Raw genomic sequence first — 25975 nt, 5'->3', positions numbered from 1 at the left:
CGTATATGACGGTGGTGTGTATGCAAAATCGTTGGAAACCATTCAAGAATAGCCTTAGAATCAGAGGTACGAGAGTCAGAAACACTGATTTTAATTACTTAACATTACTCACTATGTCTAACGATGGTAGATTAATTAAAATCATTTTGAAGAATTGAATATTAAAGAAATAGCAATATTCGTCTTGTGTACAAAGGTGTGGCTGTTTGTATTAGTTTCAGTGTTGATGACATTTTTATACACTATATCTTATACATTGATTACTGATATTTTTCAACGTCTTTCTTATTAATCTCTCGTGTTTTGCATCATTTACATGATAATTTGGCTTATCAGAAAAAAACTTTCGTGGCATAATGCATAATTATTCAAAATGTGTTTTTAATATGTCAAAAGAAAAGTGTTTTTGTCATTGTACGCCAAGACTCTTGAAAGAAGAACATCAGGTAAGAGAGTGATTTCACAAAACATAAACTAATTTTAGTTAAAAAGATTTGTAAACAGAGACAAAAGTTTTACCATTATGTATGTGCATGCAATTCTCTATACATTGCTTATAATTCTCACAAATCCTTAATTCTACTCAAGTTACGGCAAACGTTGTCAATACATTCGCACAGACGGAAATTTCCTCTTGCAATTAATGCCGAATAAAATGTATTCTCAGTTGATTTATTCACACCTGTGTTTATAAATATTTTATTCTATTATATAACATGTTATGTCAAAGAAAATCGTTGTTGAGAAAAAAATCTCATTTTGTACACTACAAAATGATGTCCTAGTCAATGTTACTATTAGCTACGAACAAAAAGCAAGCGATGTTTCGATTTTTTCTCAACTCACCTGTGAGTGGCGGTTTGATACTATGCTACACAATGCATATCCAATTATATTTTCAAGATACTAGCTAAGCTGTTTTCCAAAATTGTTTGTTGATCATGTTGAAGAATGATCAGGTGCGTACTTGGTTTGTTGATCGTTGCAAAATGTATCGGCAAGGACTTGTATTTGGTGTCAAATAATTAGAAACGTGAATGTGATGAATGTTTTTTAGTTGTATGGGATATCGAATTTTTGTTCCAACGTTTTATGGTCTAAATTGACATTAGCATTTTACCTCTTAACTGATGAAACTTTTCCTCATGCATCACAAGATTCTGATTTGGATGAAATTTTTGCATCAGTAATTTGAATGCTTTGCTTGCTGGTAAATGCATTTGATTTTACTGGGGTCATAATGTAGTTAAAAATGTTATATAGGTTTCAGCAAGGTTTGCGTCAGTTAACACTAAAAAATTGATGTTTCAAACGTTTTATTAAGGAATACTGCCTATAGTGACATTCGTCAACTTTCTGCGGAAAAGTTGTGAGGTTGTTCATTTTATCAATCATTTGTCGCACATGATTTACGTCCCGCAGAGTGAATCATGATTCCAAGAAGCTATTACTTCTACTTTTAATGTGCCCTCTCAGCATAATTAACATAATCAACATTAGTCTTGCGTACTTTAAGTAAGTGGATTTTTGTCTGCATTGATCGAGTTAATCTTATTTTGTCTAATGCACAAATTTTTTAAAGTGAAAGCTTTGTTAAGTGTATGCTTGTTAATGTACAAACTGCGTCATGCATAAACATCATTGGTAAATGAATCATGTGCATTGAATTCTATTTCATCTTCCAAATCAATTATTTTGATTTAGAAACGTTCAAGGTCTTGCATGAATTACATTTGACGCTTCTAGTGTTGATTTCAAATCGCCTGCTCAAATAAACATATCCGACACGTGAAAAAGTAGCTGCACAGGCAAACTGATAAGATAGAATAATTTTTTGTGGCATGTGAAAGTGGTGCTCATTTTGATGATGAAGTCATTTTGTAATGCACAGTAACATTCTCTGAATATTTGGCTCTGGTTTTGTTTTGTCCTAAAGAGACTTCGACGTTGTTTTCATTATTTTTTTGCCATTGTCAGATTTCTTTAAAATCTGTCTTTCATTTTCTTTAAAGTTAATGTGTGAATGTGTCTTGGTCACTGCGTAGGGTGATTGATCTCATGCGCAGTAAAACATCTTATTACAGCTGTGCAAATTATTCTCGAATGAAACTCCCAGTTAAAGGGACCTTATCTACATTTAACGTGTCTTCGTCATGATGCAAAATTCGACACACTGAACCATCTCCATCTTCAACAACAGCATTAGAAAGGCATTAGTTAATCACACCTTAATAATGGAATTTACGGCTGTCTGCGGAATATTGATTTGTCAACACATTTCAGCTTCTGTGTCCGCTCTACGTCAATTGTTACTGGATTTGAGCGACCCAATCCAATCTTTATCTACTTTTATCAAAAATTTAAATTACAAATAGTTCTATATGGTTCTATTAATATTTACTTAATAAAAATTTTACAAGCAGATTAGAATTTTCATCATGTATAATATAAACTTTATATGCATGTCAATGAAATACAAAGAACACCATACATAAGGCAAAAGTTTTCACTATTCGATTAAACAATGAACAAGGTATGATGTTCTCATTGAATATTTGACAACTACTCGCTAAAGACAAGAGTGGGGCAGTCTTTGCGGTTATTAAAATTTGTGATTACCATATGCATTTAATCACGAATTTCAACACTCTTTATTATGCATCACGTATATTTAACTACTCGTTTTGTGTTACACAACTTAAGTTACCTGAGATATTTCCATTATGAAAACAGTGTATGATAATCTTATTTACTAATGTGTTTTTTGTTTCTTGTTTATTCATGCTTTCGTCCAAATACTAACACGACACTTGTCGAATATTGAATTAAAACAAGTTCCGAATATTTCAAAATCTATACACAAAGATTTAGGGAATAGAGAAAGAAAATCCACGAGTGAAAGCAAAATTATGGGAACTTCTAAAATAACGAGGTTTCTGTATTTAAAAGTGCTCCTACAAAGATATTTGATTGTACTATAAACAGACAAATGACAAAACGTTTGCAGTTTTTCGCAAAAACGATAATCATATTAACGATCCTCTATAAACATGACGCAAATATGATACAAGATTTCCGGAAACCCACGCCAAATAAATCTGGAAACAATTTGTACGTGCACGACGATGAAATAACAACTCCAACACACACAACGCTTACTTGATTGTAGGGGGAACATACTCTGTCAATATCAAATTCAAAGTGAAAGAAAAGCAGCGCGCCATATTATCTAGGGTCTCACTATGATAATTGGGAGGCATTTCCAAAACGTCTATCCTTCCTATGTCTATGGATTCCTTATTCTTACAAGTTTGATGAAAGTACATCCAATGGCCAATGCTGGTGATTTGGGAAAAATGTGCAACTCGACTCAAACAAACCAGACAAATTGCACAAGGAATGAGACTGGTTCTCGTAATCAAAGTGATGTAAGTTTATAAACAAAAACTCTATTGTATGTAACTGCAAAAATCATTTTATTTGGTCTGATGAATTAATTTAAAGTCAATGAAATGTTTTGTTGACTGGAAAGAAATGCATTCAAAGAAATGCGGTAGGTGCAAAAAAATCTCATATTAAAAAAAGTCAAAAAGCCACAATAGTCTAACTGAAGCCATTGGGTAAAAGTCATCTTATTGAACAATCTTATAATTTTTGTATTTATTATTTCCTTTATGCGATTTTTATGGCATTATCAGAAGTTGGTTTACGCCAAGCCTGAAACTGAATACGTTTAAAAGGAAAGATTTTTCTATCAAAAACACGCGGAACTTTAGCGCTTTTATTTTAGATACAAACTTCTTCACAGTATAATGTGCAGTGATTTTAGAATTATTTGCAACATTTCCAATATTTATAAGACCACCATCAACTACAATAATTGTACCTCTCCATAATTTCTGTAAGTTATTTATTATCATATGCTCCATCTCGAAATCAAATAATCTAAAGTGTTCACAATATTTTAATACATGTCACACAAAAAGAGACTTAGAATAAAAATCATATCAAATCCTCGTGTCAAGCGCAGCAGAAATGATTTCCGTTTCACAATTACATTTGCGAATTCTTTGTTGCTGTCCAACTTCTGTAAAAGTCTCCACATTCCCCCTTTTGCTAGCACGTAATATGCAGCAAAGACTGCAGAAAATGGCAGTTCTGCGAGTTCGTATTTGAAATTTTTATAACTCATCCCCGAAGCCTTGAGGTGTATCCGCTTCTGAAATGCTTCCGTATTCTGTAATTCGTAACACTTGCTGAGTGCAAAACTTGCACACTTGCAGTGGAAAACTACGTCTAAAAGAAATGAAATAGACTGACAAGAGATAATGCATTGAATTAATGCATTTCTAAAATTTTGCAATTTTCTTCTCCACCATTGAGAAATATGACAGTTTACAATGCATTTAAAATTTTCATATGTTTCATTGAAGAACAAACCCAAGAACAGTATCTCGTTTGGTTATGACACATTAATAACAACAATGGTGGTCTCCACAGTTGGTGTCCTTACAAATGGTCTTCTTATTGTTGTTATTGTGAAGGATCCTTTAAACAAACTAAGACGAGGACCGTGGATTACCATCTTAAGCTTATCTATAGCTGACATCACTGCATCTTTGTCCCAATTCATGATTGTTGGATTGGGTAGATTGTTCGAGGTCAAACCATCAGAAGCTGTCATTTATTCTGTCCTTTTCTTTTGGATGTTTGGGGCTGCGGGCTCATTTTTCACTTGACATCACTCACATGGCAAACTTACATAATTGCAAAGTATCCCATACGTAGCCGACAGATGTTGTCTACCAGAAAATATACATATTATGTGCGACTGTTTGGTTGATTGCCATTTGCATGGCATTTGGTGAACTCACATCAATTTACACCAAGAAAATGAACAGCTTATGTACACCTATATCACAGTATATGCTGTCTTGGAAATCGCTGTTTTACTTCAGATCATATTGAAGTGTTTCATACTTAAGGTTGTACTGCAAAGTCGACAAGACACTAAAGTAAATGCTGAACAGCACAACACTAAACACCTTGAAATTGTAAAGACAATCATTGTGTGGAATTGTCTTATTACTGGTAACTGCATTTCCTTATTTTGTCGCCAAACAAGTGGAGTTTATTCAAAGGCTTGGAAAAATACAAGGTGAATTGGCTTGGCGTTTTTTCTTACTACTACAAACCAGTTGCCATGATGAATTTTGCTGTCAATCCAATTGTGTATGCACTGAGGCTTCCAGATTATCGAAACAGTATGAAGGCGTTGTTTAGAAAGAAGAATACTGTTTTTACTCCAACATCCAAGTCAACGACCTTTTCCTTCCGGTCCACCAATGAAACATTTGCGATGTAACTACATTCATCGTTCATAACTTTATGATTAATATATAAATTTTTTATTTGGGTATAGTATAGGCAATATTAGCTTAGTTTTAAAGAGAAGATAAAAGAAAAAGAAACTATCATGATTTGTAGCGAGATTTAAACTGACTAAAATTTAAAGCCAGCTTTTTGACTTTTCTTTTCATGAGAAAGATCAGGAGTGTAATACTTTTTTAACGGTACATATCATTAATCAAATAAACCTTGAACTTAGAGACGTTACAGATTCGCCCAGTGCTTCGATAAAAAATTTGAAAGAAAAAATGAGTCTTGCTTGTTAGTTAAGTTTTCTATAGCTTGTTGAAAAAATGACAACAAACGTCTTTCATATATCGGCTGCTACTTGGAGAATGTATTGGAAAACAAATACTTCGGTATAAACAGAGCTTCGTTCCATCGCTCAAAGAGTAAGTTGATCTGTTCAAAATAAAGAAAATGTGTACGCAGCTAACGTACAGTCGCAAGTGCACGGACAGCTTAAATGCAGAATCCTTTCATCACAGGCATAAGAGTCAAAAGAAAGAATAGCGATGTACCATCAAAATGAAATTTGCATAGTTTTTATTCTACTTGCGTTATGATAAAAAGTTTGCTTACACAAAAAATTCTTGTGATGACCCAAAGCACAAACTTTCATTGTGTGCTGAAACAGGAAATTTTGCTATAGCATTTATTAGTACGTTATTCTTAACATTGAACGAATTTATGTTTTGAAATATGACAAATCAAGATACCTACAACAAAGGCTTTGCTAAGAATTCTCAATAACATGAGACCACCCTGGGCCCTGGTAAAGCCATAAATTTTTAATAACAACAAGACGTTCTGTACACGAATAAAATTTATTTTGGTGAGTGAATCAGTTCACTGCAATATTGAAGAAAGTAGAATTCAATACATAACGTGGAGGGACATTCGTTTCACTTTCTACATCAATATACAGCCAATTTCCATTTTCTTCTTTGTCAGTACTTCCTGTATACGTAGGAAGTTTGTGTACATCATCATGATGCCCAGCCCAAGATTTGAAGTAGTCGGACGTAGGCGTTAAGCCACTTCGGAGGTCAACATCAACCCAGAAGAATATTTGTTTTGTCTGTTTCAAAACACCAGATACATACACGCGGTCTTAATTTACCATATAAGACATTTTATTTTGCTATCAGTTGAGTATTTGTGAGAAGAAGAGTTAAGAACGCATCACACGACGAACGCGAAAGTCGTTTTTTTATAACATCCAAAACTTATTGTAAGAAGGCCAGCAGACGACAAAGAAGTTAGTCTTGGAGGTATATAATAATTATTATTTGTAATAACAGGATTACGGCGTTTTACCAAACCCTGTCGTTCATTTGAGCTGATAGTGCGATTAATAAAACATTTCGACATGTGTCCTTTAAACCAAATTTTAGTCATCGATTCATGTAATTACCAGACTTTGTACACTTCAAATTAGATTTTGTATAAGTAAATTATATTACTTTTTAGACAGGTGGAACCCGGCGTACATTTCCTTACATAAAATCAATTTCTAAGGTCACGCTATGGTACCTGTACAATATGTTTATAGTTACGTTGTTTTTATATGTTTGTTGAATATATATCCAGTGCCAGTGGTCAAAGCTAGCGACAATTCTATCGAAATGTGCAATTCGATTAAATAGATGAAATAAATTGCACAAGGAATTCCTCCGTTTCGCAAAATAATACAAAAGTAAGTAGTATTATATAAAAAGTATTATAAGTCATGAAAATAAACTTTTGTTGACTGCAAAGAGAAATGCATTCAAAGAAATACATACAAGCATGAGAAAAACGTAACGCGTTTGCTCTTTGTATTACACAACAACGTTACATGCAGTGATTTTATCATGAAATTTGACATTTTGAGAATAAGCAAAACTATTATGTGCAGTTCATTTAATTAGCATTTTGTGGCTTCATGGTAAGCTGTAAAGATAAACATTGCTATCCAAAGTTATTTGGCAAAATCAAATAATCGTATGATAAAACATGCATAAAACGATTTCACCAATATCTCCGAATACGAACGAAAATATCAAAAGATACGAGAAATTGTTTAGAATTACCATTATTCTATGCATTTTTAACATTATCAAGTCATTTTCACTTGCCTGCTTTCTTCAAGAGTTCAAGAGTACCAGGCAAAAGACAATATCTGCATATCTCTCCATGCATATCAAGAACTTCATTTTTTTTATATGTACCGAGATATGATATTTTCATCAATATCTTCTCTGTGTAATGAACTAGGCAACTACATGATATTCAACATTGTTTGTTCCTCGTGAAATTGGAATTTTCATAGCAAAGCTTGTGTTGGTTGCCTTGATAAGAACAAAACATAAAAATTACAACATTCCTCAAATTATGTTTACTTTATGTAGTGGCGTAAAAGTAAGCCCGTATATTTGGTCTTGCTATGCGAATATATCCCTGTTCACACACAGTGGAAACTGAAAAATCAGTTCCTACAAAAATAATTATTGGCAATGTTCTCAAACTCATATATCAGACTAAAACTTAAAAGCTTATGCAAAAGTCGATGATAGTAAAACGACATCATTTTAAGTTTGGTCATCATTTGCAACATAAACATAAGCATAAGAAGAATTGACAGTTGATAATCTTTTGCAGTTATGCTCATGTTTAGACTTTTACCGAAAGTGAGAACCAGAATTTGAGCGTTATAATTTAGTTCCTCGTCTAAAAAGAACAAATTTTTGGTTTTAAAGATATTGCAACATATAATAAACATAAATTTATGTATTTAATATGAAACCGAAGAAAAGTTTCTCACTTCCTCAAGAAATATTAATAACAACAATGGTGATCTCCACAGTTGGTGTCCTAACAAATGGTCTTCTTATTGTTGTTATTGTGAAAGATCCTTTAAACAAACTAAGACGAGGACCGTGGATTACTATCTTAAGCTTATCTATAGCTGATTTCACTGCATCTTAGTCTCAATTCATGATTGTTGGATTGGGTAGATTGTTTGAGGTCAAACCATCAGAAGCTGTCATTTATTCTGTCCTTTTCTTTTGGATGTTTGGGGCTGCGGGCTCATTTTTTCACTTGACATCACTCACATGGCAAACTTACATGATTGCAAAGTATCCCAAATACAAACAACAAATGTTATAAACGAAGAAAATTTACATATTATGCGCCACAGTTTGGTTGATTGCCATTTGCATGGCATTTGCTGAACTCACATCAATTTACAGCAAGAAAAATGAACAGCTTATGTACATTTATTTCACAGTATATGCTGTCTTGGAAATCGCTGTTTTACTTCAGATCATATTGAAGTGTTTCATAGTTAAGGTTGTATTGCAAAGTCAACAAGACACTAAAGTAAATGCTGAACAGCACAACACTAAACACTTTGAAATTGTAAAGACAATCATTGTGCTGAATGCCTTGTTACTGGTAACTGCATTTCCCTTTTTTGTCTCCAAACAAGTGGAGTTTTTTCAAAGGCTTGGAAAAATACAAGGTGAATTGGCTTGACGTTTTTCTTACTACTACGAACCAGTTGCCATGGTGAATTTTGCTGTCAATCCAATTGTGTATGAACTGAGGCTTCCAGCTTATCGAAACAGTATGAAGGCGCTGTTTAAAAAGACTAGAATTGTTTCCATTCAAAAACCAGGGCATTCCCTCTTTTCACTTCGTACTAGTGCTAGTAAACCTGTATGATAGATAATATGTTCTAAACTCAATTTGATTAAAAATGTACGAATAGTGCTAATAGTTTTTATTGGAAGAATAAATTCCAAAGTGACAAATAACTGTGTGGTCAAAAAAAATTATAACGATTATTACTACAATACTCATCACTTTTTTGATTCTACGTAACTTCAAAAGCGAGAGCAATAATTGTGAATACTTTAATGAGACCACAAATTAAATAAAGCACGTACATCAGGTACCTGGAAATATAGCAGCTTTGCTGAGATAAAAACCTTGAAAAAAAGAAGAAAGATTTGTTATTTTCATCTTGGTATATTTAAAATGCCAGCGAAAAGTACGTATAAGAATTTGGGGGAGGGAGTAAGGCCAATATAAGCCTCTTGAGAGCTGAAATTAAATGTTTCTTTGCGCTATAACAACAATGCTACACTAACTTCCCCCTTCTTCTGGAGAATATTGCAACAAAAAAGGTGGGGCAAATTATCGTTTCAATCCGTTTACAGGAAATGAATTTTAAAATCACTCACGTATTTGGGATGTACATGTGAATCCACCACATGCATGTGGACGTCACGAGGCCAATTTAAAAAAGCGGATTCAAAATATTGAGATACGTGTTGACGAGTCATAAACATTATACCGACTGTATGAATACAAGTGATCAAATTGCATTAAACCATTCAGTCAATGCCATCATCCCAGAGACAAGAAATTAGAACAGTTGATTAAACTGTCTGAGATCTCACTATGGTACTCTCACGATATTTCCAAAACGTCTATCCTTCCTTTATTTACGGATTCCTTATTCTTACAAGTTTGATCTCAGTATATCCAGTGACCAATACTGGTGATTTTTGAAACTTGCAATTCGACTCAACCAAATCATATAAATAACTCAAGGAATTCATCTGGTTTACGTAATCAAAGTGCTGTAAGTATATAATCTACTGCAGTTATTTTTTCTACAGATCTTATCACTATCTCATAGTACAAACGTTAAACATGTATAGATACAATTAAGAACTAGGAGATGTTCAAACTTTAAAATGCGTACATTGGCGACAATGTGGTAGGCATAAAAAATTCTCAAGTTGCTTATACAAACCAGACTTCTAAAAAATGCTGAAAGTCCAGTTTCAAATATCAATCTTTTCGCAAAACGTTGAATGTTTGAAATCGCTCTCACTATTTATACGATTTTGAATAAGAATTAAGAGGCGCATGTCCAGATAAATAGTTCTCTATTTAACGATACCATCAAGAATATAAAATTCAAACGTAGCGTCATCAAGTGCTTCTTCCAGGAAAAGATCCATCCACAATTGTAGATTTTTGAATGTGTCATGTAAATCAATTTCTCTAGTTGCTTCTAAATAGTCAGGACCTAACTTTCCTGACCTAAACGCATTACGTATAATGAAGTGCGCAGTTCAGTAGAGTGCCTTCACAGTAATGAGCGAAGAAAATTCATCAAGCAACTAGTTCATGATTCTCAGTGTACGACTGTAAAAATTATCATTTATCTATGTGCAATTATGAATGTATATGAAAACATTTGACGTCTTTTCCTCTTTCTTTATTTCATATAAAACCCATGAAGAGTTTTTCACTTGGCCAAGAAACATTAATAACAACGATGGTGGTCTCCACAATTGGTGTCCTAACAAATGGTCTTCTTATTGTTGTTATTGTGAAGGATCCTTTAAGCAAACTAAGACGAGGACCTTGGATTACAATCTTAAGCTTATCTATTGCTGATTTCACTGCATCTTTTTCCCAATTCATGATTGTTGGATTGGGTAGATTGTTCGAGGTCAAACCATCAGAAGCTGTCATTTATTCTGTCCTTTTCTTTTGGATGTTTGGGGCTGCGGGCTCATTTTTTCACTTGACATCACTCACATGGCAAACTTACATGATTGCAAAGTATCCCAAGTACAAAAAACAAATGTTATCTACGAAGAAAATTTACATATTATGCGCCACAGTTTGGTTGATTGCCATTTGCATGGCATTTGCTGAAGTCACATCACTTTACATAAAAAAATTTGACCAGCTTATGTATATCTATATCACGGTATATGCTGTCTTGGAAATTGCTGTCTTGGTCCAGATCATATTGAAGTGTTTCGTACTTAAGGTTGTACTGCAAAGTCGACAAGGCACTAAAGTAAATGCTAAACAGTACAACACTAAACACTTTGAAATTGTAAAGGCAATCATTGTGCTGAATGTCATATTACTGGTAACTGCATTTCCTTATTTTGTCGCCAAACAAGTGGAGTTTTTTCAAAGGCTTGGAAAAATACAAGGTGAATTGGCTTGGCGTTTTTCTTACTACTACAAACCAGTTGCCATGATGAATTTTGCTGTTAATCCAATTGTGTATGCACTGAGGCTTCCAGATTATCGAAACAGTATGAAGGCGTTGTTTAAAAAGACTAGAATTGTTTCCATCAAAAAACCAGGGCATTTAATCTTTTCACTTCGTACTAGTTCTAGTAAACCTGTATGATAGATAATATGTTCTAAACTCAATTCGATTAAAAATGTACGAATAGTGCTAATAGTTTTTATTGGAAGAATAAATTCTAAAACAACTGTGTGGTCAAAAAAATTATCCCGATTATTACTACAATACTCATCACTTTTTTGATTCTACGTAACTTCAAAAGCGAGAGCAATAATTGTGAATACTTTAATGAGACCATAAATTAAGTAAAGCACGTACATCAGGTACCTGGAAATATAGCAGCTTTGCTGAGATGAAAACCTTGAAAAAAAGAAGAAAGATTTGTTATTTTCATCTTGGTATATTTGAAATGCCAGCGAAAAGTACGTATAGGAATTTGGGGGAGGGAGTAAGGCCAATATAAGCCTCTTGAGAGCTTAAATTAAATGTTTCTTTGCAGTATAATAACAATGCTACACAAACTTCCCCCTTCTTCTGGACAATATTGCAACAAAAAAGGTGGGGCCAATCATCGTTTCAACCCGTTTACAGGAAATGAATTTTTACAATCACTCACGTATAAGGGATGTACATGTGAATCCACGACATGCATGTGGACGTCACGAGGCCAATTTAAAAAAAAGCGGATTCAAAAATATCGAGATACGTGTTGACAGGTCATAAACATTATACCGACTGTATGAATACAAGTGATCAAATTGCATTAAACCATTCAGTCAATGCCAGTCATCCCAGAGACAAGAAATTAGAACAGTTGATTAAACTGTGTGAGATCTCACTATGGTACTCTCACGATATTTCCAAAACGTCTATCTTTCCTTTATTTACGGATTACTTATTCTTACAAGTTTGATCTCAGTATACCCAGTGACCAATACTGGTGATTTTTTGGAAACGCGCAATTCGACTCACTGTCTTATTACTGGTAACTGCATTTCCTTATTTTGTCGCCAAAGAAGTGGAGTTTTTTCAAAGGCTAGGAAAAATACAAGGTGAATTGGCTAGGCGTTTTTCTTACTACTACAAACCAGTTGCCATGATGAATTTTGCTGTCAATCCAATTGTGTATGCACTGAGGCTTCCAGATTATCGAAACAGTATGAAGGCGTTGTTTAAAAAGACTAGAATTTTTTCCATACAAAAACCAGGGCATTTAATCTTTTCACTTCGTACTAGTTCTAGTAAACCTGTATGATAGATAATATGTTCTAAACTCAATTTGATTAAAAATGTACGAATAGTGCTAATAGTTTTTATTGGAAGAATAAATTCTAAAACAACTGTGTGGTCAAAAAAATTATCCCGATTATTACTACAATACTTATCACTTTTTTGATTCTACGTAACTTCAAAAGCGAGAGCAATAATTGTGAATACTTTAATGAGACCATTTGCGATTAAGAGACATTTGCGATGTAACTACATTCATCGTTCATAACTTCATGATTAATATATAAATTTTTTATTTGGGTATAGTATAGGTAATATTAGCATAGTTTTAAAGGGAAGATGAAAGAAAAAGAAACTATCATGATTTGTAGCGAGATTTAAACTGACTAAAATTTACAGCCAACTTTTTGACTTTTCTTTTCATGAGAAAGATCAGCAGTATAATACTTTTTTAACGGTACATATCATTAATCAAATAAACCTTGAACTTAGAGACGTTACAGATTTGATTAATGCTTCGATTAAAATTTGAAAGAAAAAATGAGTCTTGCTTGTTTGTTAAGTTTTCTATAGCTTGTTGAAAAAATGACAACAAACTTCTTTCAAATATCGGCTGCTACTTGATGGTTATATCGGAAAACAAATACTTCGGTATAAACAGAACTTCGTTCCATCGCTCAAAGAGTAAGTTGATCTGTTCAAAATAAAGAAAATGTGTACACAGCTAACGTACAGTCGCAAGTGCACGGACAGCTTAAATTCAGAATCCTTTCATCACAGGCATATGAGTCAAAAGAAACAATAACGATGAACCATCAAAATGAAATTTGCATAGTTTTTATTCTACTTGCGTTATGATGAAAAGTTTGCTTACACAAAAAATTCTTGTGATGACCAAAAGCACAAACTTACTTTGTGTGCTGAAACAGGAAATTTTGCTATAGCATTTATTAGTACGTTATTCTTAACATTGAATGAATTTATGTTTTGAAATATGACAAATTAATATACCTACAACAAAGACTTTGCTAAGAATTCTCAATAACATGAGACCAACCTTGACCCTGGTAAAGCCATAACTTTTTAATACAACAAGACGTTCTGTACACGGATGAAATTTATTTTGGTGAGTGAATCAGTTCACTGCAATATTGATGAAAGTAGAATTCAATACATCGCGTGCAGGGATACTTCGTCTCACTTTCTACATCAATATACAGCCAATTTCCATTTTCTTCTTTGTCAGTACTTCCTGTATACGTGAGAAGTTTGTGTACATCATCATGATGCCCAGGCCAAGTTTTGAAGTAGTCGGACGTAGCCGTTAAGCCACTTCGGAGGTCAACATCAACCCAGAAGAACATTTGTTTTGTCTGCTTCAAAACACCAGATACATACAGACGATCTTAATTTACCATATAAGACATTTTATTTTGCTATCAGTTGAGTATTTTTAAGAAGAAGAGTTAAGAACGCATCACACGACGAACGCGAAAGTCGTTTCTTTTATAACATCCAAAACTTATTATAAGAAGGCCAGCAGACGACAAAGAAGTTAGTCTTGGAGGTATATAATAATAATTTTTTGTAATAGCAGGATTACGGCGTTTTACCAAACCCTGTGTTCGTTTGAGTTGATAGTACGATAAATAAAACATTTCGACATGTGGTTTATCGAATCCTTTTAAACCAAATTTTAGTCATCGATTCATGTAATTACCAGACTTTGTACAATTCAAATTAGATTTTGTATAAGTAAATTATATTACTTTTTTAGACAGGTGGAACCCGGCGTACAATTCCTTAAATAAAATCAATTTCTGAGGTCACGCTATGGTACCTGTACAATATGTTTATAGATACGTTGTTTTTATATGTTTGTTGAATGTATATCCAGTGCCAGTGCCAGTGGTCAAAGCTAGTGACAATTCTATCAAAATGTGTAATTCGACTAAAACAGATCAAATAAATTGCACAAGGAATTCCTCCGTTTCGCAAAATAATGGAAAAGTAAGTATTATATAAAAGTATTATAAGTCATGAGAATAAACTTTGTTGACTGCAAAGAGAAATGCATTCAAAGAAATACATACAAGCATGCGAGAAAAACGTAAACGCGTTTGCTCTTTTGTATTACTCGACAACGTTACATGCAGTATTTTATCATGAAATTTGACATTTTGAGAATAAGCAAAATTATTATGTGCAGTTCATTTAATTAGCATTTTGTGGCTTCAAGGTAAGCTGTAAAGATAAACATTGTTATCCATAGTTATTTGGCAAAATCAAATAATCGTATGATAAAACATGCATAAAACGATTTCACCATTATCTCCGAATACGAACGAAAATGACTTGATAATGTAAATATTCTATGCATATTTACAATATCAAGTCATTTTCACTTGCCTGCTTTCTTCAAGAGTTCAAGAGTACCAGGCAAATGACAATATCTGCATATATCTCATGCATATCAAGAACTCATTTTTTTATATGTACCGAGATATGATATTTTCATCAATATCTTCTCTGTGTAATGAACTAGGCAACTACATGATATTCAACATTGTTTGTTCCTCGTGAAATTGGAATTTTCATAGAAACAGCAAAGCTTGTGTTGGTTGCCTTGATAAGAACAAAACATAAAAATTACAACATTCCTCAAATTATGTTTACTTTATGTAGTGGCGTAAAAGTAAGCCCGTATATTTGGTCTTGCTATGCGAATATATCACAGTTCACACACAGTGGAAACTGAAAAATCAGTTCCTACAAAAATAAATAATGGCAATGCTCTCAAACTCATATATAAGACTAAAACTTAAAAGCTTATGCAAAAGTCGATTAAAGTAAAACGACATCATTTTAAGTTTGGGCATCATTTGCAACATAAACATAAGCATAAGAAGAATTGACAGTTGATAATCTTTTGCAGTTATGCTCATGTTTATACTTTTGCCGAAAGTGAGAACCAGGATTTGAGCGTTATAATTTAGTTCCTCATCTAAAAAACAAATTTTTGTTTTAAAAATATTGCAACATATAATAAACATATATTTATGTATTTAATATGAAACCGAAGAAAAGTTTCTCACTTCCTCAAGAAACATTAATAACAACAATGGTGATCTCCACAGTTGGTGTCCTAACAAATGGTCTTCTTATTGTTGTTATTGTGAAGGATCCTTTAAAAAGACGAGGACCGTGGATTACTATCTTAAGCTTATCTATAGCTGATTTCACTGCATCTTTGTCTCAATTCATGATTGTTGGATTGGGTAGATTGTTCGAGGTCAAACCATCAGAAGCTGTCATTTATTCTGTCCTTTTCTTTTGGATGTTTGGGGCTGCGGGCTCATTTTTTCACTTGACATCACTCACATGGCAAACTTACATGATTGCAAAGTATCCCAAATACAAACAACAAATGTTATCAACGAAAAAAATTTACATATTATGCGCCACAGTTTGGTTGATTGCCATTTGCATGGCATTTGGTGAACTCACATCAATTTACAGCAAGAAAATTGAACAGCTTATGTACACCTATATCACAGTATATGCTGTCTTGGAAATCGCTGTTTTACTTCAGATCATATTGAAGTGTTTCATACTTAAGGTTGTATTGCAAAGTCGACAAGACACTAAAGTAAATGCTAAACAGTACAACACTAAACACTTTGAAATTGTAAAGACAATCATTGTGCTGAATGCCTTATTACTGGTAACTGCATTTCCTTATTTTGTCGCCAAACAAGTGGAATTTATTCAAAGGCTTGGAAAAATACAAGGTGAATTGGCTTGGCGTTTTTCTTACTACTACGAACCAGTTGCCATGGTGAATTTTGCTGTCAATCCAATTGTGTATGCACTGAGGCTTCCAGATTACCGAAACAGTATGAAGGCGTTGTTTAAAAAGACTAGAACTGTTTCCATACAAAAACCAGGGAATTTAATCTTTTCATTTCGTACTAGTTCTAGTAAAGCTGTATGATAGATAATATGTTCTAAACTCAATTTGATCAAAAATGTACGAATAGTGCTAATAGTTTTTATTGGAAGAATAAATTCCAAAACAACTGTGTGGTCAAAAAAATTATCCCGATTATTACTACAATACTTATCACTTTTTTTGATTCTACGTAACTTCAAAAGGGAGAGCAATAATTGTGAATACTTTAATGAGACCATTTGCGATTAAGAAACATTTGCGATGTAACTACATTCATCGTTCATAACTTTATGATTAATATATAAATTTTTTATTTGGGTATAGTATAGGTAATATTAGCATAGTTTTAAAGGGAAGATGAAAGAAAAAGAAACTATCATGATTTGTAGCGAGATTTAAACTGACTAAAATTTACAGCCAACTTTTTGATTTTTCTTTTCATGAGAAAGATCAGGAGTGTAATACTTTTTTAACGGTACATATCATTAATCAAATAAACCTTGAACTTAGAGACGTTACAGATTTGCTTAATGCTTCGATAAAAAATTTGGTGGTTACATTGGAAAACAAATACTTCGGTATAAACAGAACTTAGTTCCATTGCTCAATGAGTAAGTTGATCTGTTCAAAATAAAGAAAATGTGTAAGCAGCTAACGTACAGTCGCAAGTGCACGGACAGCTTAAATATAGAATCCTTTCAACACAGGCATATGAGCCAAAAGAAACAATAACGATGTACCATCAAAATAAAATTTTCATAGTTTTTATTCTACTTGCGTTATGATGAAAAGTTTGCTTACACAAAAAATTCTTGTGATGACCCAAAGCACAAACTTACATTGTGTGCTGAAACAGGAAATTTTGCTATAGCATTTATTAGTACGTTATTCTTAACATTGAACGAATTTATGTTTTAAAATATGACAAATCAAGATACCTACAACAAAGACTTTGCTAAGAATTCTCAATAACATGAGACCACCCTGGGCCCTGGTAAAGCCATAACTTTTTAATACAACAAGACGTTCTGTACACGGATGAAATTTATTTTGGTGAGTGAATCAGTTCACTGCAATATTGATGAAAGTAGAATTCAATACATCGCGTGCAGGGATACTTCGTCTCACTTTCTACATCAATATACAGCCAATTATTCATTTTCTTCTTTGTCAGTACTTCTTGTATATGTGAGAAGTTTGTGTACAACATCATGATGCCCAGCCCAAGGTTTGAATTAGTCTGACGTAGCCGTTAAGCCACTTCGGAGGTCAACATCAACCCAGAAGAATATTTGTTTTGTCTGTTTCAAAACACCAGATACATACACGCGATCTTAATTTACCATACCATATAAGACATTTTATTTTGCTATCAGTTGAGTATTTGTGAGAAGAAGAGTTAAGAACGCATCACACGACGAACGCGAAAGTCTTTTTTTTATGATATCCAAAACTTATTGTAAGAAGGCCAGCAGACGACAAAGAAGTTAGTCTTGGAGGTATATAATAATTATTAATAGTTTTTATTGGAAGAATAAATTCCAAAGTGACAAACAACTGTGTGGTCAAAAAAATTATAACGATTATTACTACAATACTCATCACTTTTTTGATTCTACGTAACTTCAAAAGCGAGAGCAATAATTGTGAATACTTTAATGAGACCATAAATTAAGTAAAGCACGTACATCAGGTACCTGGAAATATAGCAGCTTTGCTGAGATGAAAACCTCGGAAAAAAGAAGAAAGATTTGTTATTTTCATCTTGGTATATTTGAAATGCCAGCGAAAAGTACGTATAGGAATTTGGGGGAGGGAGTAAGGCCAATATAAGCCTCTTGAGAGCTGAAATTAAATGTTTCTCTGCACTATAATAACAATGCTACACAAACTATCCCCCTTCTTCTGGACAATATTGCAACAAAAAAGGTGGGGCCAATTATCCAATTATCAAAAAAAAGTTGGGGTCATTATTATATTAATATTGCAACAAAAAAGGTGGGGCCAATTATCGTTTCCACCCGTCTACAGGAAATGAATTCTTAAAATCACAACGTTTATGGGATGTACATGTGCATCCACCACATGCATGTGGACGTCACGAGGCCAATTTAAAAAAAAGCGGATTCAAAAATATCGAGATACGTGTTGACGGGTCATAAACATTATACCGACTGTATGAATACAAGTGATCAAATTGCATTAAACCATTCAGTCAATGCCAGTCATCCCAGAGACAAGAAATTAGAAGTTAGAACAGTTGATTAAACTGTGTGAGATCTCACTATGGTACTCTCACGATATTTTCAAAACGTCTATCCTTCCTTTATTTACGGATTCCTTATTCTTACAAGTTTGATTTCAGTATATCCAGTGACCAATACTGGTGATTTTTTGGAAACGCGCAATTCGACTCAACCAAATCATATAAATAAGTCAAGGAATTCATCTGGTTTAAGCAATCAAAGTGCTGCAAGTATATAATATCTGCTGCAGTTATTTTTTTCTACAGATCTTATCACTATCTCATAGTACAAACGTTAAACATGTATAGATACAATTAAGAACTAGGAGATGTTCAAACTTTAAAATGCGTATGTTGGCGACTATGTGGTTGGCATAAAAGAATTCTCAAGTTGTTTATACAAACCAGACTTCTAAAAAATGCTGAAAGTCCAGTTTCAAATATTAATCTTTTCACAAAACGTTAAATGTTTGAAATCGCTCTCACTATTTATACAATTTTGAATAAAACGTATGCGTCATCAAAGTGATTCTTACAGGAAAAGATCTATCCACAATTGTAGATTTTTAATGTGTTATGTAAATCAATTTCTCTAGTTGCTTCAGTAGAGTGCCTTCACAGTAATGAGCGAAGAAAATTCATTAATCAACTAGTTCATGATTCTCAGTGTACGACTGTAAAAATTACCATTTATCTATGTGCAATTATGAATGTATATGAAAACATTTGACGTTTTTTCCTCTTTCTATATTTCATATGAAGCCCATGAAGAGTTTTTCACTTGGCCAAGAAACATTAATAACAACGATGGTGGTCTCCACAATTGGTCCTAACAAATGGTCTTCTTGTTGTTGTTATTCTTGTAGATCCGCTTAACATACTAAAACAAGGAAGGTGGATTACAATCTTAAGCTTATCTATAGCTGATTTCACTGCATCTTTGTCTCAATTCATGATTGTTGGATTGGGTAGATTGTTCGAGGTCAAACCATCAGAAGCTGTCATTTATTCTGTCCTTTTCTTTTGGATGTTTGGGGCTGCGGGCTCATTTTTTCACTTGACATCACTCACATGGCAAACTTACATGATTGCAAAGTATCCCATACGTAGCCGACAGATGTTGTCTACCAGAAAAATATACATATTATGTGCGACTGTTTGGTCGATTGCCATTTGCGTGGCATTTGGTGAACTCACATCAATTTACAACAAGAAAATTGAACAGCTTATGTACACCTATATCACGCTATATGCTGTTTTGGAGATTGCTGTTTTGATCTTGGTCATTGGGAAGTGTTTAATACTTATAATAGTATGGCAAAATCGACAAAACACGACAGTAAATGCTAAACAGCACAATAGAAAACATCTGGAAATGGTAAAGACAATTATCTTGCTAAATATCCTATTACTGGTAACTGCATTTCCTTATTTTGTCGCCAAACAAGTGGAGTTTATTCAAAGGCTAGGAAAAATACAAGGTGAATTGGCTTGGCGTTTTTCTTACTACTACGAACCAGTTGCCATGGTGAATTTTGCAGTCAATCCAATTGTGTATGCACTGAGGCTTCCAGATTACCGAAACAGTATGAAGGCGTTGTTTAAAAAGACTAGAACTGTTTCCATACAAAAACCAGGGAATTTAATCTTTTCATTTCGTACTAGTTCTAGTAAAGCTGTATGATAGATAATATGTTCTAAACTCAATTTGATCAAAAATGTACGAATAGTGCTAATAGTTTTTATTGGAAGAATAAATTCCAAAACAACTGTGTGGTCAAAAAAATTATCCCGATTATTACTACAATACTTATCACTTTTTTTGATTCTACGTAACTTCAAAAGGGAGAGCAATAATTGTGAATACTTTAATGAGACCATTTGCGATTAAGAAACATTTGCGATGTAACTACATTCATCGTTCATAACTTTATGATTAATATATAAATTTTTTATTTGGGTATAGTATAGGTAATATTAGCATAGTTTTAAAGGGAAGATGAAAGAAAAAGAAACTATCATGATTTGTAGCGAGATTTAAACTGACTAAAATTTACAGCCAACTTTTTGATTTTTCTTTTCATGAGAAAGATCAGGAGTGTAATACTTTTTTAACGGTACATATCATTAATCAAATAAACCTTGAACTTAGAGACGTTACAGATTTGCTTAATGCTTCGATAAAAAATTTGGTGGTTACATTGGAAAACAAATACTTCGGTATAAACAGAACTTAGTTCCATTGCTCAATGAGTAAGTTGATCTGTTCAAAATAAAGAAAATGTGTAAGCAGCTAACGTACAGTCGCAAGTGCACGGACAGCTTAAATATAGAATCCTTTCAACACAGGCATATGAGCCAAAAGAAACAATAACGATGTACCATCAAAATAAAATTTTCATAGTTTTTATTCTACTTGCGTTATGATGAAAAGTTTGCTTACACAAAAAATTCTTGTGATGACCCAAAGCACAAACTTACATTGTGTGCTGAAACAGGAAATTTTGCTATAGCATTTATTAGTACGTTATTCTTAACATTGAACGAATTTATGTTTTAAAATATGACAAATCAAGATACCTACAACAAAGACTTTGCTAAGAATTCTCAATAACATGAGACCACCCTGGGCCCTGGTAAAGCCATAACTTTTTAATACAACAAGACGTTCTGTACACGGATGAAATTTATTTTGGTGAGTGAATCAGTTCACTGCAATATTGATGAAAGTAGAATTCAATACATCGCGTGCAGGGATACTTCGTCTCACTTTCTACATCAATATACAGCCAATTATTCATTTTCTTCTTTGTCAGTACTTCTTGTATATGTGAGAAGTTTGTGTACAACATCATGATGCCCAGCCCAAGGTTTGAATTAGTCTGACGTAGCCGTTAAGCCACTTCGGAGGTCAACATCAACCCAGAAGAATATTTGTTTTGTCTGTTTCAAAACACCAGATACATACACGCGATCTTAATTTACCATACCATATAAGACATTTTATTTTGCTATCAGTTGAGTATTTGTGAGAAGAAGAGTTAAGAACGCATCACACGACGAACGCGAAAGTCTTTTTTTTATGATATCCAAAACTTATTGTAAGAAGGCCAGCAGACGACAAAGAAGTTAGTCTTGGAGGTATATAATAATTATTAATAGTTTTTATTGGAAGAATAAATTCCAAAGTGACAAACAACTGTGTGGTCAAAAAAATTATAACGATTATTACTACAATACTCATCACTTTTTTGATTCTACGTAACTTCAAAAGCGAGAGCAATAATTGTGAATACTTTAATGAGACCATAAATTAAGTAAAGCACGTACATCAGGTACCTGGAAATATAGCAGCTTTGCTGAGATGAAAACCTCGGAAAAAGAAGAAAGATTTGTTATTTTCATCTTGGTATATTTGAAATGCCAGCGAAAAGTACGTATAGGAATTTGGGGGAGGGAGTAAGGCCAATATAAGCCTCTTGAGAGCTGAAATTAAATGTTTCTCTGCACTATAATAACAATGCTACACAAACTATCCCCCTTCTTCTGGACAATATTGCAACAAAAAAGGTGGGGCCAATTATCCAATTATCAAAAAAAAGTTGGGGTCATTATTATATTAATATTGCAACAAAAAAAGGTGGGGCCAATTATCGTTTCCACCCGTCTACAGGAAATGAATTCTTAAAATCACAACGTTTATGGGATGTACATGTGCATCCACCACATGCATGTGGACGTCACGAGGCCAATTTAAAAAAAAGCGGATTCAAAAATATCGAGATACGTGTTGACGGGTCATAAACATTATACCGACTGTATGAATACAAGTGATCAAATTGCATTAAACCATTCAGTCAATGCCAGTCATCCCAGAGACAAGAAATTAGAAGTTAGAACAGTTGATTAAACTGTGTGAGATCTCACTATGGTACTCTCACGATACTTCCAAAACGTCTATCCTTCCTTTATTTACGGATTCCTTATTCTTACAAGTTTGATGAAAGTATATCCTGTGACCAATGCTGGTGATTTTTTAGAAACGCGCAATTCGACTCAACCAAATCATATAAATAACTCAAGGAATTCATCTGGTTTACGCAATCAAAGTGCTGTATGTATATAATCTACTGCAGTTATTTTTTCTACAGATCTTATCACTATCTCATAGTACAAACGTTAAACATGTGTAGATACAATTAAGAACTAGGAGATGTTCAAACTTTAAAATGCGTACGTTGGCGACAATGTGGTAGGCATAAAAAAATTCTCAAGTTGCTTATACAAACCAGACTTCTAAAAAATGCTGAAAGTCCAGTTTCAAATATCAATCCTTTCACAAAACGTTGAATGTTTGAAATCGCTCTCACTATTTATACGATTTTGAATAAAACGTATGCGTCATCAAAGTGATTCTTACAGGAAAAGATCTATCCACAATTGTAGATTTTTAATGTGTTATGTAAATCAATTTCTCTAGTTGCTTCAGTAGAGTGCCTTCACAGTAATGAGCGAAGAAAATTCATTAATCAACTAGTTCATGATTCTCAGTGTACGACTGTAAAAATTACCATTTATCAATGTGCAATTATGAATGTATATGAAAACATTTGACGCCTTTTCCTCTTTCTATATTTCGTATGAAACCCATGAAGAGTTTTTCACTTGGCCAAGAAACATTAATAACAACGATGGTGGTCTCCACAATTGGTGTCCTAACAAATGGTCTTCTTATTGTTGCTATTGTGAAGGATCCTTTAAACAAGCTAAGACGAGGACCATGGATTACCATCTTAAGCTTGTCTATAGCTGATTTCACTGCATCTTTGTCTCAATTCATGATTGTTGGATTGGGTAGATTGTTCGAGGTCAAACCATCAGAAGCTGTCATTTATTCTGTCCTTTCCTTTTGGATGTTTGGGGCTGCGGGCTCATTTTTTCACTTGACATCACTCACATGGCAAACTTACATGATTGCAAAGTATCCCATACGTAGCCGACAGATGTTGTCTACCAGAAAGATATACATATTATGTGCGACTGTTTGGTCGATTGCCATTTGCGTGGCATTTGGTGAACTCACATCAATTTACAACAAGAAAATTGAACAGCTTATGTACACCTATATCACGCTATATGCTGTTTTGGAGATTGCTGTTTTGATCTTGGTCATTGGGAAGTGTTTAATACTTATAATAGTATGGCAAAATCGACAAAACACGACAGTAAATGCTAAACAGCACAATAGAAAACATCTGGAAATGGTAAAGACAATTATCTTGCTAAATATCCTATTACTGGTAACTGCATTTCCTTATTTTGTCGCCAAACAAGTGGAGTTTATTCAAAGGCTAGGAAAAATACAAGGTGAATTGGCTTGGCGTTTTTCTTACTACTACAAACCAGTTGCCATGGTGAATTTTGCAGTCAATCCAATTGTGTATGCACTGACGCTTCCCGATTATCGAAACAGTCTGAAGGCGTTGTTTAAAAAGAACAGTTATATTTCTACTGATACAGCACAGCAATTGACAACCTCGTTCCGTTCTGCTGATGAAACGATTGCTTTGTAGATAATATGCATTGATTAATATGCATTGATCATATATAACTTGATTACAAATATATATGATTATTTTTTTAATATAGGTAATAACATAAACTTTAGTGGAATTTGTAGTTATACTTTTGTGTAATTTTTAGTGTAATGTTTGTATTTGTAGCCAATTTTGCCTGCAACAAACTATTTTGATAACCACATCAAAACATAGTACAATATCGTATCTAATAATACGTTATCCTTCTTGCTGCTTATTTACATCTTTAGGAAGAAATTCTCTACATTGAATTTAGCGTGAGCTGAAGCTTTGTGTAACAGGTAAAACGTGGCAGCTTTGTTGCATCGAAAATTTCACAAGAAAAAGCAAGTTGCCCTTATAGACTTAACTTCTTTCAAAATGGCAGAACGTTTTTCATTGATAAAACAGCATGGTCAGCAATCAGCATGTATTTGAATATTCAGGCAGAATCGTTTTTAATTATACTTTATAGTTTGCAAGAAAAGGTATGTTTAACAATTTATCAATATGTAGCATTTTATCTGCACTAGCTAAAAGAGGAAGGCAGAAATGAGCATAGTCTTAAAATTCACACATACACATTATATTTTCATACAATTATATTTGTATAATTTTAGTGTTTGATAGAATAAGCTGATAATAAACGAACAATGAACAATAAACTTTAATGAATACATTTATTTATTGTCCATAAAGATTTTTGAACGTCTTCTTTGACACATTGTTGCCATAGAATAAACACATCTTTTTTTCATATGGTGACGCAGCTGACGCTTTTCCTTTTTGTTTTCCAGTTCAATTGGATTCTCCAAAGATTCGCCATTCAACCACAACCATTTTGGTTTTGCACAGCAGGAAGAAAAAAAACACAATATGAAGAAAAGAACAAGGCCATATTTCAACCCTTTCATACTTTACACAACAGCCCGAGAGAAGCTTGACGTCCAATTCTTCAAGTTTCAAAGTAGATTTACTGCCAGTACATCATTCCTATGGCACAGCTATATTTATACCATCAAGCATCAAGTGTTTTTAAACACAGACATCAAGCTTCTTAACAGCTTGAGTTTACTAAATGGATTCGGGCTGGTCTTAGTTTGGATAATACCTTTCAAAGTCTTTAAGCAACAAGAGAACACTTGACAGAAAAAAAATACAACTACCTCTCCCACAAGAGAAGTACTGGTACCACCACCACCACCTTTCATGCGAGAGAAGTACATGCACCACCAATATCCCCTTTACTGCAAGGGAAATACCAGCAGCACTACCACCCTCCTCTCACGTAAGAGAAGTATTGGTACCACCAATACAACCCCCTTTCCAGCAAGAGAAATACAAGCACCACCACCAACCTCTCTCCCGCAGGAGAAGTACAAGCACCACCATCAACCTCTCTAACGCAGGAGAAGTACAAGCACCACCATCAACCTCTCTAACGC

The 25975-nt window shown here is 33.7% G+C and overlaps 2 protein-coding genes across 6 annotated transcripts in view; both read left to right on the top strand.

The window, feature by feature from the left end:
- The first annotated feature begins 419 nt into the window (after positions 1-419).
- On the top strand, positions 420-24745 carry LOC124453072 (cannabinoid receptor 1-like). Of its 5 annotated transcripts, none has more exons than XM_047003806.1 (5): positions 3167-3428; positions 14004-14324; positions 14535-14767; positions 15831-15938; positions 23706-24745. In XM_047003806.1, exons 3-5 carry the CDS (start codon positions 14591-14593, stop codon positions 24525-24527), a joined length of 1107 nt encoding a protein of 368 aa, XP_046859762.1. In that variant the 5' UTR covers positions 3167-3428; positions 14004-14324; positions 14535-14590; the 3' UTR covers positions 24528-24745. The 5 variants fall into 5 exon arrangements, 4 of the variants coding, with proteins under 4 accessions (XP_046859762.1, XP_046859763.1, XP_046859765.1 ...); XM_047003807.1 differs by having other exon boundaries at positions 3170-3428; positions 14004-14320; XM_047003809.1 differs by having other exon boundaries at positions 3170-3428; positions 15840-15938.
- The window catches only part of LOC124453070 (cannabinoid receptor 1-like), a 51738-nt gene continuing 32169 nt past the window's right edge, over positions 6407-25975 (top strand). The window contains exons 1-2 of the transcript XR_006950956.1: positions 6407-6683; positions 6883-7108. The gene's annotated coding sequence lies outside the window, so the exon portion shown is untranslated. The remainder of the gene's footprint in view (positions 6684-6882; positions 7109-25975) is intronic.

This window comes from Xenia sp. Carnegie-2017, unplaced genomic scaffold (assembly GCF_021976095.1).
Source record: "Xenia sp. Carnegie-2017 unplaced genomic scaffold, XeniaSp_v1 HiC_scaffold_25, whole genome shotgun sequence".
Classification (NCBI taxonomy): Eukaryota; Metazoa; Cnidaria; class Anthozoa; order Malacalcyonacea; family Xeniidae; genus Xenia; species Xenia sp. Carnegie-2017.
The sequence above is the reverse complement of the archived record's forward strand: the minus strand, read 5'-3'. Positions and strand labels throughout refer to the sequence as shown.